Raw genomic sequence first — 13,602 nt, 5'->3', positions numbered from 1 at the left:
TATCTGATGTTTTCGAAGCTGATTCCATTATAAGAATTATTTGAAATAGATGTATACAGGACGGATCCATATCGCCCAAAAATAAATATATTAGCACACAGCGGATGCCGGGTCTATTTAAAGTTATCTGTAGACTTGTGAGAGACTTAAAATAAGGAATATGAGATGAAGTGCATGTGAACTGGGAATAAAAACATGTTCGGAAAGGTCTAAGTTACTACACTATCAGGATGTCACTCAAACTAGGAGATTTCCTGAAAGCATTTGAAGCTGTTAGACTTGTCATTAAAAAGATCAACCTGTTATGCCTATCATTTGAAATTATTTGGCCCAAAATGAGCAATAACGAATCCAGCTAATTTGTTTTTTCATTTTTGTATCAGTATTTTTGTTGCCAGATATACGAGGATGTGCGGCATAAAATCTCACATGTTCATGATCAGCCGCAACACTCTCAACTTCTGTATGAAAGCGCACAAGATTGACGAGCCTTGATCTTTTCCATCTGACTTATATCTGTTACATGCATCATTGCTGGTACTCAGCCATTTTACAATAATGTTTTTTCCTGTCCTAAGTGAAACCACCTTTTAGCGGTGTCAGAAATGCAGAGAGAGGTCGCCCGTATAGAAGATTCAAAAAGGTTTTTTTTGGAATGACTCATCCAAACCATTGACTTCAAAGACCACACACTGATGCATGGGTTACAACGGCTTTCTAGTAGAGGCTGCGACCGTAGACAAGCAACTGAACCAAAGATTTGACAGATCGTTTTGCTTGTTTTGTTGTCTTTTGAACCATACACTGTGCCTTATATTCTAGTTAACTATTGTACAACCAAGGGTCATACCAGTTTTGCTTAGCATCATATAGCAGTTTAGTGGAAAGGGGGCCCTAATAAAGAGAACAGTCCTTTGACAATAGGCTACATTGACAACACCATAATAATTCAATCTCTAACTTCCTCAAGTTCATTCCTCCCTTAGAAATATTTGTCCATTAAAGAAATATTTTTGATATCAATTTTCTTCTCAGTTTTCTATTTGGTAAGGTCTAATTCCAGCATTGCTCACTGTAATTTGTCATCATGTCCTTACTGTCATGTTCAGGGGTGCCTGTGTTTTTGTACGTGCCCCCTGTTGGATATCATAGCCCTGTTCACGAAAATATAACTTACCGTGGAATGTGTCTTGAGTCCTTCAGCCTTGAATAGATATTCAACATAATCATGATCAATACAGATATAAGCAGATGACAGGTCTACCTTAGATACCTTTCCGCATTCGAACCCACACAATAGTTGATGCCTAATGTTATCTGCAAGCTTAGACTATTTCAGAATCTTTCTAATAGTGTATAGAATCATATCTTAATTTTTGCAACAACCACAGTATTTTGGTTCAAGGACCACAGGGCTGGATTATAGTTGATTGACATCTCTACTCCCAAGTGATGGATTGGTCAACACTTTGATGGATTGGTCAACACCCATCAATCATTCACTGTCAACTTTTGATGATGCAAGAAAAAATTGAGGACAATCTGTTCTGGCTACAACAAATGTATGTTTTGGCAGTGTGGTCAGTAACACAGCAGCAAAATGCTACTGTCCAAGAAGATGTTGAAAGAAAAGACAGTAATATTTCTCAAGCTTCCAGTTCCCCCCCAAATGTCTGCTCTCTGGCAGAGCCTGGCTCTTCAGAAATGTTACAATTTTGCCTTGCTACGTACATCTGCTTGGAGATTAGCAAAATGCTAGTCTGTTCTGTATGTTGCACCTAACCAACATGCACTTGGCTCTTACAGAACATTGCCACCCTGCCTACCTGGATAACTTGCCATACAGCCTACAAATATCTCCACTTTAATCGCTATTGTCATTTGCCTGCCAAGCTGTCCTGTTGCACTGCTGAGCCTTGTCTTCAGACACACAGACTGACTTGCATTCTGCCAAGGAAAATGTGCAGCTGGCAGTCAATCTGTCTGACTGTGTCAGACAGAGAATAATGATAATGTCAATGTCACTTCTCCAGACTGTCTGGCTAAGGCGTATGGTGATTGTTACACGGTACATTCTTTCAGCTCAAATTTAGACATTTTTTTCAATCAAATTACTCCAACATAGCTTTTCATTTTCAAGAGCAAAAGTGTGATCTTTCAAAATGTTTCAAAGACTTTTTAACCTCCTTGCTTGTCCTAAAGTCTTCTGTTCTAAAGTCTGGAGCTTCTTTGTAGAAAATAATTTCCATCTCAAAGAGAGAGTGTCAACAGCAGACCGTTACAAGCACAAAAGGACTTCACACAACACATTAGTGTTAAATTGTCATGGACTAGTGTGGAGTCAATAAACCTCCCTTTCCACTCACTCAGAAAATTGTCCTGGAGTAACCTCAATTTAAACTGACCAGGGAGCTTTAAAGTTGTTGAAATGACTAAACTAAAAACAAACAGCAGTACCTTAGAAAACAACATTGTCAAGGATTGGGTCCCATTTGGAACATCAGACTTTGCAGGGAATAAGTACTACTTATCATGGTCTCCTCACAGAATGAACTTTTGCCCTATGGGGACTCCTCAGAATGAACTCCTGCTTGCAATGCCTGTCTTCTATAAGAGGGATTTGAGCCAAAAAGATCAGATTAAGATAACTAATTTACAACAGAAACCTTGTAGGAGCAAATGGAATGTTAAAACTGTTTTGTGAATCAAGTTTTATTGACAAAACTTAAAAACTAAAAAATTACTAAGCAATCCGTTAATTTGGATTGGTGTTTGCAGGCGAAAAAGTGATGTAGAAAAGGGATAAAGAGGAGTTCAATATCAGAATTGATGAAAACAACACTATGAAAAATAGGATTCCGATGTAAAAACTTTCGAAACAACTCCTAATGTCTTACATCTAGGTATGCTATTCTTAGCCACTTTGACAACCATAGATTTAATCTCTTTTTGACTTTTCACAGTTTTATCACAAAAACATGTTGATGCCTAGTGCCTTTTGGTTGGAGCCTTCCAATTGTACTGATAGCCAGTTGACTTTACCCAAGGGAAGTATGGTTGTTTTGAGAGGAATCAGCAGAGTCAAGCTTCCAGAAAATGATGGATTTTCTGCTCCCTGGGGGTCCTTATAATGTGGTTGACACAGCCTTGAAAAATCATTTCAGCCTGGAGGGGGAGGGGGGCAGGGAGGAGTGACCTGTCTGTGCTGTGGTATCTAGGGTGACAGATAGAGGTCAAGAGCAGGCACTAGAGCAGACCCCATATATCACAGCTAGGCAGACAAGTGGTATCCACATCAAGTGTCTGGATTACCAGGCCAGAGGGCAGGGCACCCCTACAGAGAAGTGGTCTCTACTTCACAGCATCCAGGAGGACAGAGCAACAGCAGTATTAGTGTAAACTTGGAGAGATGTTTCCGCCAGTCTCTGGTGGAGTGGAGGGATAATCTTTGGGGAGATGCACATTCTTCTGTGGTTAACATAACACATCCAGAATGCAATGGTTAGCAGAAGTGCTCTTGTAGAGAAATAGTTTACTTCACAGTACATGTAAGTCAAATGGGCCTACATCGTGTTTTCAAAAGCATACACGGAATATGGATGCTATGTTGGCAATGTACAAATATTATTCCATACATACTCTTATTGTATGGCTTATGAAATGCCACGAAACTGTAATCAATGAAATTACAAATAAAGACTAAGGAATCTAAACCCAAACCACTTACTATCTGCCCCAAGAGCAATCTACCACTTAAAAAAGACAACCCCCAGAACATCAGATATTTCCAAGAGACCACGTCTAGCGAAATAATAGACGTTAAATGAGGACAACAACAACAACAACAAAAAAGATATGAAAACTGGGAATTTTGTTGCAGTACCAGATAAAGTTCCAAGGAACATGACAAATATCACAAAGATCCATCAATGACTTTTCATGTTATGCTGTCCACAAACAAATAGCACTAATATTGATAAATAGTGATAATATAACTTGTTGGTGAAGGCACAGTGGTTAAAAGACGTTCTTTCAACATCCTTGGTGAAGGTAAATATTATAGATACTCAAATGCCTGTACAAAAAGTGTTGAACAGGATTTCCTCACGTCAAGGGCTTTCTCCCTAAAGTCAAGGGTTCTTGGAAAGGGTGATAAGTACTCTCTAGTCTGATGACATCAGCCAGTTCTAAAATGTTGTCCCTACTAACCAGCAGGAGTCCTGGACAAACCCCTCTGGCCATCAGGAGGTCAAGGAGGGTCAAGTCCCAGTGGTCAGAGTACTTCCAGTTGCCTGGCTAGCTTCTACAAACTATAGGTCAGAATCCTGCTTACAGACTTTTGCCCTTCAGCTTCAGATGTGTCCTATGAAAATTTATGGTATGTGGCTTTATTTGTAGTGCTATCATTTGTTCAACTTGGAGAGCCTTGTGATAAGACCAGTTGCTTTGACATTAAAAACTGATTTTTAATGGTTGGTATTCACTACTGGGTATGATAAGTGCATATCTTGATCATTCTCTGAGCTGCTTTGCATCAAGCAGTTTGTGCATTCCAGATCAAATGAGAAAAAACAAGCTTACCTTAAGTTTATTCATTTATAGTGATCCTCAATTAGCTTGGCAATGTAACATTACATCATAGCTATTCTTCCTGTAGTCGACTGTTAAGATGTATAACAGGACAACATGACACACAGGAAAAATGTTATAGCATCTATACAGGCTATACTTATTACTATTCAGAAATTTAAGGATAAGTGTACATGAGGTCCCTGCACCATAGAAAGAATTCTGGTATCCTTACAGTCTGATAGGTGGAATGCTATCCATGTTTCTTTCAGACTATTTTAACCTCCTTGTTCAGACATAGCCACAGGCAAGCTTTTAGCTGACCTAGAACAGGCTCGGACAAAAGACATCAGTCTGAAGGTTACGTCTATGCCCCACATGTACCGGTAGTCCAAGTGTGCCAGTCTGGCCGGCTATATCCCTCATGCATAGAAAACCTCAGGCATAAAGGAAGTAAGTAATCCAAACCTGGACATATAAAGGTTCCTATGTCATGGTTTTCTTGGAGCACTATAATGGATGACTGACTTGCCAAATGACAACTGGTCATCATTTGTACAGAGTTGAGGACCTCTGTGCATAATGTGCTCCAAATTACCATTTAATGAATCTCTCCCTCTTCCTCTTCTATCCCTAGCCTAGCCTATCAAATGTGGAACTGATGTCATTTTCACACAGTTGTCTTTAACTTTGATCATTTCCAAGTGCATCTTGTGCTCTTCATTAGCAAACTTGACACTATCAACCTCTGGGGTTCAAGGTTAAAGATAAACTCATGTTACAGCCAAGGATGACTAATCTTCTGGTTAGGCCTCTTTCCCCTGAGATAGAACTGCTCAGCAGGCTAAGTTTAATCTCCGAGATAATCTCTGCCACCTGTTCCTTGGTAGACATGGGTTAAAGAAGTCCACCTGGCTATAATGGCGAAGGCAACTTTATACACCACAGAGAGAAATGTCCTCCTTGATTGTATACAAGACACACTTCTGATTTCTTCTATCTAAATAACATGGAAAAATTCAAATTCCATGTGCAATATTATAACATTGATATCATCTGTCCTAATGCTTACAACCAACTGTCTAAAAAGCAAGAAGAAGTTGAACTTTTGTACGTACTAACATGTATTAGTCTCTGTTGATGTTGCAGTTGTAAGATACCATTTTCTTGTATCAGAATTGTCAGAAATTGTGCCCTATTATCACTACCACTTGTACTTAGCCTCTCTCTATATATTAAGTATAAATGTGCAATAAAGGTCTTTCATTCATTGTAATAATTTGTAACATTATATATGATATGTTTCCTTCCTGTCAAGTCTAGCAAGTGGCCATGCCCGAGATATATTTCTAGTAAATTTTTCCTTCCTGAAAGGATGCCACATCAAAGTTGGAATCCTAATTTGGATAAACAAGAGGACATTTATTTTGAAAACTCAAGTTTCAGGTGACAAAGTTATTGAGTGATGAAGCCAGATAACATGGGATTCTGGTAATGAAGTGTAATTGATAGAACAGAACCGGCATCCGGAGAAAATGTAAACAGGAAAGTATTGTCTTTTGATTCCTGGGCTTTTCTCTGACCCTATATGTCCAGAGCCAAAACTTCAGGAGAGATCTAGATAGAGTCAACAAACTTCAGAAGAGAGTAATCCAAAGCAAAATATTGGATCTCTTTTCCCTTCTGAAAATGCAGTTACTGTAATATCAAATATGTCTAATAAAAACATGGTAATTCTTAACTACGTAATTGCAACAACTTCAACCAAGCGAAAAATTCTATCTTAGTAGCTGACAATTTCAGTGGCATATCTATGTAGACATGTGGTAATGTTTGACTGTAACTAAAATAGCAACAGTGTGATGGTGGTCTAATGCATTCCTTGAGTTAGTATCATCCTGACTGTATGGACAAAAACATGGTCTAGGATCTTGATGAACTTCAGATTAACAAAACAAACAGCTAGGAGAATTCTGTCCTTGTCTGACCCCTTGTTTTCTGATGTTACTGCCAAGCCTGTAGGCTAAACCTGTACCCACTATAGAGAGAGGGTTTCCTTGTGATGCTGCAGTTTTTTCTTTGAAGTGGCTCTCATGCCTCTTCACAAATTGAAAGAAATGTATGACTCTTCCATTGTATTTCTTGTATGTTGGAGAGTCTAAAAGGTCTTCCCTATAAAAGCAATTAGAGTTCTTTATCGTATTATCTGCTGATTATGGTTAAAACGAATGTGAACTTCTTTTACCTCCTTTTGTAGTTTGATACTGACCTTTTTAGCATTACAATGTACTTTGAAAGCAGAGATTTGGCAGTTGTAGAGAAGATCGTGAGAACTAGCTAGCTGAATGTCGTGACTAGGCAAACTAGACAGAACAGACTGCATCCAACTATCTATTGAATGGTGTGACAGCCAGACAGTATCCCACACCATGGTATGTAGAGATGTGTAAGATGCAATCAGCCCTGACTAATTGAAGGTCAAAGGCATTCCATGACATTGAGGTCCAGTACCAGTCCTTCTTGATCTAAATTTAGTCCTAAACTTGATCCTGATGCACTGGCAGGGATTTCAAATGGGAAATGAATTTGGCACAGATAAAAAGTTGAAGTTCACCCAGATTTGAAGCCAGTTCTGGGAACACTCTACATCAGTTCTGACATTTACAGAGTTTGAGGAAAAGAGGGTCAGATCAGTAGAGATTCCTAGGAGAAAACCCAGCCAAGAACTTGTATTTGTAAGGTGTGATCATGCAGCACTGAATGTGACTGATGGAAAACATCCTTTGAAAATGGATTGCACATTTCAGAGCCCTGTGTCTCCCATAAGAACTTCACTCCCACCTTGCAACCTTGAAAGGGGTTATCAGTGAAATCCTCCCTCAGTGGCCATGAGGGCAGCCCAGCTCCTATGAATTTGGTTGCTTGCAGGGAATATAAATTGGGGAGGGGGGATAACCTTGAATTTACTGGTATCAGACCTAATGGAAGTAAAAAGAAGTACACTGACTATCATAGTGATGACAGGTGTCACCTTGGCATTTTAATCAGATCATCCAACTTTGTCATAGTGGATTTCTCAAGACTGTTTCCAATCACTTCAATCTGTACAAATCTTTCTTGAGTGTGAAGAATCGATTTGACTTGGGGATGTCAAAGAGTGCACAAGCCTCCCTAAAGTAAGCTAATACTTACCCCGGCCCAGTTTTCATTGTATGAACCTGTCCTATAGTACTTAACTCCACACACAGCAGAAAAAAAGAGCCTTAGAGATTGTTTCTGTTTTTCGGCATAGTGCTTTGAACTTGTAGCATTTCACAGGACCTTTGCTAGCATCTATCCACAGGAGTGTTCCTGATAACCCTGGGCCATTCAGGCTATCTCTCACTGTACGGTTGCATGCCCTGGTGCGATAAAGATTCTGCCCAGCATTCTTCAGGTCCAGGTCTGCAATAGGACACTAGGCATTCAGTAAGAAAAGTTCACACAGTGACAAAGAAGACGTTATATGACTTCTTCTGGAGGTGCCAATATGTGGGGCACATTATTAACCAGCGGAACACGGAAGACACACATACCTGTCACGGCAAATCACTTCAAGGTGGAAAGGTAGATTAGAAGCTGCGCTAAGGAGAAGGTTCAAGTGCGGGCAGGTGGGCGTTGTACATTGTGTAGGAGAGAGACACAACCTAGCTCTTTTAGGAAGCTGGATTCTTTTCTAATTACGTGTACAGTGATGAAGTCATAGATAGAAGTTAAAATGGAGCTAGCTATGACATCTTGACACACACATGACAAAGTCTATGGTAGTACACAAGAATTCTGGAAGAGGTTAGCATAAGAAACTTTACACAGCTTTCAAGCTGCACTCTTCAGAGTGCACCAATTTTGTATGCAGGGGTACTAGTAATGGCACAATATGGCCACCAAGCTTGAACTGAATTTTAAGTGGAACAGTTTACCACTTCAAAGGAAGACCTAAGGTGGTAGTCCTATTATACATTTCAGATGCTAATCTTGACCAAACTATCTCTATATGTAGCAAGTACAATTATGTTGCATTTGACCTTGATCAAGTTGGAATGATGTTCACTAATAAGAGGATTCTTATAAAAGGATTCTATCCAGTTTAAGCTGAAATCTACAATATTTTTGAAGATTGCTTCTTTCAAACTTTGTGATTGGAGAAGAAACTAAATGATGCAACTCTTCTTCTGTCTTTGCTTCTTTTCACCAGGTTAACTGATAGCCTTTTGCTGTCAGATGTCAGAGTAATTCACTACAGACCTCTTTTCACCTACATGCACCATTACACAAACGCAGGCCAAGGCCTCGAGAGATCGGGCAATGTTTATTAACCGCTGGGTCAAGGTTTAGATCACACTTCAGATAATCCCATAAACCACCAATCCTCCAAGGTGTGGAAGGTTATCCCCAGTTCGTGCTCAAGCAAGTAAGAAGTGCAAGGTCAGGAATGTTATCTGAGCGCTATGACAACTGAGTTGATGGTAGGATACTGCTGAGACAGAGGTCACAAAGAACACTACATGGGGTGCCAGGTTGTTGTTTTTCACCTGTCATGAGTCTATTTTGCATATGTGCCACTGAACTGACTGGCTTGGCTTATAAAAAGTTCTTTGATTGTGCTTTAATTACAATAAGTAGACATGACAGACTACTTCCGTCACAGAAAATTTCACAGTTCGTCCTCTGTCCATCAACACCATGATGTATTAGTGACTAAAGGTTTAGGTCAGGTTTCAATGTTCTACTGTTTTTATTATGTCTTCTTCATCATTTTCTACCCAAGAGTCTGCTCTATGCCTTGTTTTCAATCACTGACACTATTTTGATTAGACTTGAACTTGAAGGCACAAGTTCCTAAAATCTGTATCTGTTAAGCTCTTTGGCTCTACAGACACACTGCATGCCAGCACTTAGTTAACATTTATTATCATAATACCGGTACGTTTACGACGATTTCTCTAGCCATACTGATTTGACAAATTGTCAACGCATCATTTTCTCTAGTTACATGTTGCTGTTATAGGTTACCCTTGCCACTTCTTCTGTGTAACTTTTCTGCCACTCTTGTCCTGCTAAAAGCGTAATATTGTAATTGTAACACGCCGCGGAATTACACGGCGAACGGGCGCGTGGTTGGGAGGGGGTAAAAAATACCGGTAGGAAGAAACACGGCACAATTAACTGCCGCTATGTACATTTATACATCCTCTGATGTTCCTTCCTTTTCTGTCAGTAAATGCATAAAACATAAACCTACATGAGCATACAAAATGTCATGAGAAAACGGACGTATACTGTCAAGAATTTTCGTTTAACTTTTGTCTGTCATGACTGCTATGACGTAACACTTTACTGCTAGCGTAGATATAAAAATGGCGGGAAAATGGCTGCGTGTAATGGAGCATGTGTAATTATGATCTATAAATTTGGCAATGAATGTGACAGTGTGTTCGTCCCACGACGAGCTCGCCTGCCCCGAAAATGACCTGAAAACTTTTGGACTTGTTGTCTTCGAATGCATTGTTATCGATGCTTTGTAAATGATGTATTGGACACCTAGATGTCTGAAGTGTGCACAGCTCAGAAATAACTATTGTTGCATGTGTAGATCTCTTTTAGTTCCAGTATTTTTAATCTACCGGTATAAGTCTTACTACCGGTATTATGCCAATGCATGTTATATTTCACCGTCACACCTACATGCAACCTTTGCACAATGTCACCCAGCAAAATGTCACACTGTTACAGTAATAATGTCAAAGGCAGTTTGAGTCCGCTTTGCACTGCATCAAGGCTTTGGTAGGCTTTAATACTTGTCACTTCCTCCTGCTAGGACAATAGACAGCAGCTGAAACATGTTATCTTGTTGTGGACTTTGAGGCTGACATTTATGTAACACTTCCTGCTTGTCTTTTCAAAACCAGGGCAGTTCAAAGTCCCCATTAACTTTATAGGACATGAGATTATGTTGAGCCTGCTGAGCATGTGTCTTGTTGCTTAGTTCAACAGTGGTGTTCCTCACTCATCAACTGTGGTTCAAAGCAAATTTGTAGTCACTGTTACTCCCTGGAGGTTTGTAGTACAGTTAAAACTTCCCCAAAAGATCACTCAGGACCAGTAAAATCTGGTCTAGACAGGTATGTAGTCACTAAAGACAGGATTTTTATTGCTTGTGTCAATGGAAAAATTATCTAAGGAACTAATAAAGAGATTTTAACATTGGCCAGGTGGTCCTTATGTAGAGGTTGCCACCTGTACAGGTTTGACAGTCTATGTTTGCTTGCTGATCCCAAGTCATTGAAGATCTTTGATAATAATTTCATGAAGCTTGAAAGATGATACTTCACACGTTCATTGAAGTTTGTAGTAGTACCTTCTTGACTATAATGTCTGGTGCCAACATTGTACATATGAGTTATTGGTGGCTTCTGGTACATTAAAATCTTTTGTGGTACTCACAAATACATGTAATGCTTTGGGAGGAGCAAATAAAGCTGACTCGTTCTAAAACAGTCAGTGACAGTGAGTCTTGATCTACTGTAGGGTGGTCGTTATGCCGTAACTGTGATCCAGACACTCGCATTGATGTGTGTAGTCTAGGCTATATTTCTTCCTGAGTTATATTTTAAAAACACACTTAACATTTGTAAACATGTACATGTACATGAAAGTGTGTCACATGAGAATCTTACATTGGTCGTTAAGTAAATGGTTCATTCATCTAACTTAGAAATGGTCTCGGTCAAGAGTCTATGCCAGTTGCTGACATGATGCAAGAAAAATAGGATTGAGTTTATTTTCTTACCTTCAGAAGACCTTGAAATATTACATGTAGTTGCTCTCAATATATTTTCTTGACTTTGTCCATGTAAAAGTTCATTCAAACTTGTTTAGAAAGCCAGCTTGAGAGAGCAAAATACTTTCCCTTTATGTAATATTTAATCAATGAATAAAAAAAGACAACCATTATGTATGGTTAAAACAATTGAATCCTCTTTGACTAAGACTTACATGTGACAGAAAAATAAATAAAAGTGATTATATGTACATCAATCTTGAGGCTGGTAAGATTTATTGTGCCATAATTTTTTGTCTCCTCTTGCAGCTCTTCCATGCAGGCAAGTTGACAGGAACTCAGGTTGCCAACCTCAAGGCCAAGTACACGGAGCTACACGACACACTGAGAGGGTTGGTGGTGGTGTTTCTTATTCTTTCACACAAATGAGACTTCCAAGAATTCTTTACTACTGTCAATCTTACATGATACATGCAAATGCCGTGGACAATATCCCTGTAGCCCAGATTTACCAGTGGTATAAGACAGTATCAAAAGCACAGTCCAACCGCTAGACACTGCTTGGCTGTCTTATGCCTCTGGAAAATCTGCTTGGAGATTAACCTTGCTTAAGGTTCATGCTCTCTGATCTCTCTCTTTCAAACTGTCATGCACATGCATGTATAGCAGAGCGGTCTCACGAATCTGTCCCTCCCTTCTGGGACAGAAATTTGCTTGTTGATTTTAGCGTATCCATCCCACTAATGGCATGAAACTGTTGAAAATGTACTTTTGTAAGCTTGACATGACATATTCAACCAGGAAAATCAACAACATGGCCTCCCAAACAATGAGTAGGATGGAAAAAATTTCAAGCTGGAGAAAACCCTGATGTCTTGACACCTCTCGATCTTCCCAATTGTCTCCAGTACCAGAGATAACGAGCTGAAGCATGCATGTATAGCAGGGCTGTCCCCAGGATCTGTCCTTCCGTCCTGGGACAGAAATTGGGATGGAAAAGGATTTTAGCGGATCCATCCCTAAAATGGCATGAAACTATTAAAAATGTACTTGCTTAACGTGAGTCTATCCAGTCTCGAGTCGTAAGCTTAACTTGAGACATTTAACCAGGAAAATCAACAACATGGGCTGCCAAACAATGAGTGGGACGAAAAAAAAATTTTAAGCTTGAGACTGAGCCTTGATGTATTAACACCTCCTGATCTTCCCTCCTGTCTCCAGTACCAGAGATAACGAGCTGAAGCTGCTCCAGGATGCCAAGACATACACAGCAGAGCTGGAAATACAGAGGGTGGAGCTGGAGAAGGCAGACAACTTCCCCGAGAGCGCCAACACCGAGGTCAGCAAGCTGCGGGCACAGCTGCTCAAGCACCACAACGACCTCGCACAGACGGACGAGAGGGAGTACCAGCTGAAGTACAAGATCGACAAGTAAGACAAATTGAGATCACTGTGGATGAAATTTGGCAAAGAAAGCCATGTCGAGTTTAGGGTTACAAAGATGGACAAGAGCATTGATGATTCAAACAACCTTCTTTTGTGTCATCCATAGCTGACTTATATTCTGAAAGACAGGTTGTTGCTTTCTTGTATAGTTACATTGTACATGTACGTTGTGTGCAGGAGAAATCTACCATCTTGAGACTGCTTGACAGTAAATATGTGAAAGTTACATGCGTGTCAGATGTCTAGCTATCTGTGAGAAGCGTGGGTTGCAGTTCTGCCAAATTTTGATGGTGAAATTTGTTCTCCCTCCAGCCTCCATGAAGAGAAGCGGCTTCTCGAGAGGGAATACTCCCGAATGCCCAAACCTGGGGTAAGAAAAAATTACGTCTGAATTACTCATAAGAAAATACAACAAGAATAATCATGAGCAAACAAGCAAAGTTCATTTAGGATGAAGTAAAACAACAGAAGTAAGAAAAGAATGAAAAAAAAAACACTTTGGATTAACATTTTCACTTTGCCTGTAGCCAATGCTAGCAATGAACCAATTTTGACTTCCTTCTTCTTTACAAAAAAATAAGTTAGAAACTTAGATGGAACAATTCTGCTCATATTTTAGATATCTGAACATCATGTCTTGCTTTTAAAGGCATGCCAAAACTTTGTATCTTTCTTAGAACTACTGTTAATGCTGTTTCAGTCACAAAAATCTTCATTGTATAATGTATGACAAAGTAAAAAAAGAAGGAGACAGATTTCTAAGAATA

At 39.6% G+C, this 13,602-nt stretch overlaps 1 protein-coding gene across 2 annotated transcripts in view; it reads left to right on the top strand.

Moving 5' to 3' along the window:
- LOC118415372 (coiled-coil domain-containing protein 146-like) overlaps positions 1 to 13,602 on the top strand; it is a 56,297-nt gene that overhangs the window by 19,303 nt on the left and 23,392 nt on the right. For both annotated transcript variants that reach the window (XM_035819929.1, XM_035819930.1), the window contains exons 3-5: positions 11,699 to 11,781; positions 12,611 to 12,820; positions 13,148 to 13,205. In XM_035819929.1, coding sequence (XP_035675822.1) covers positions 11,699 to 11,781; positions 12,611 to 12,820; positions 13,148 to 13,205 — 351 coding nt within the window. The remainder of the gene's footprint in view (positions 1 to 11,698; positions 11,782 to 12,610; positions 12,821 to 13,147; positions 13,206 to 13,602) is intronic.

This window comes from Branchiostoma floridae, chromosome 5 (assembly GCF_000003815.2).
Source record: "Branchiostoma floridae strain S238N-H82 chromosome 5, Bfl_VNyyK, whole genome shotgun sequence".
In the NCBI taxonomy this organism is placed as follows: Eukaryota; Metazoa; Chordata; class Leptocardii; order Amphioxiformes; family Branchiostomatidae; genus Branchiostoma; species Branchiostoma floridae.
This window is presented reverse-complemented; position numbering and strand designations above follow the sequence as displayed.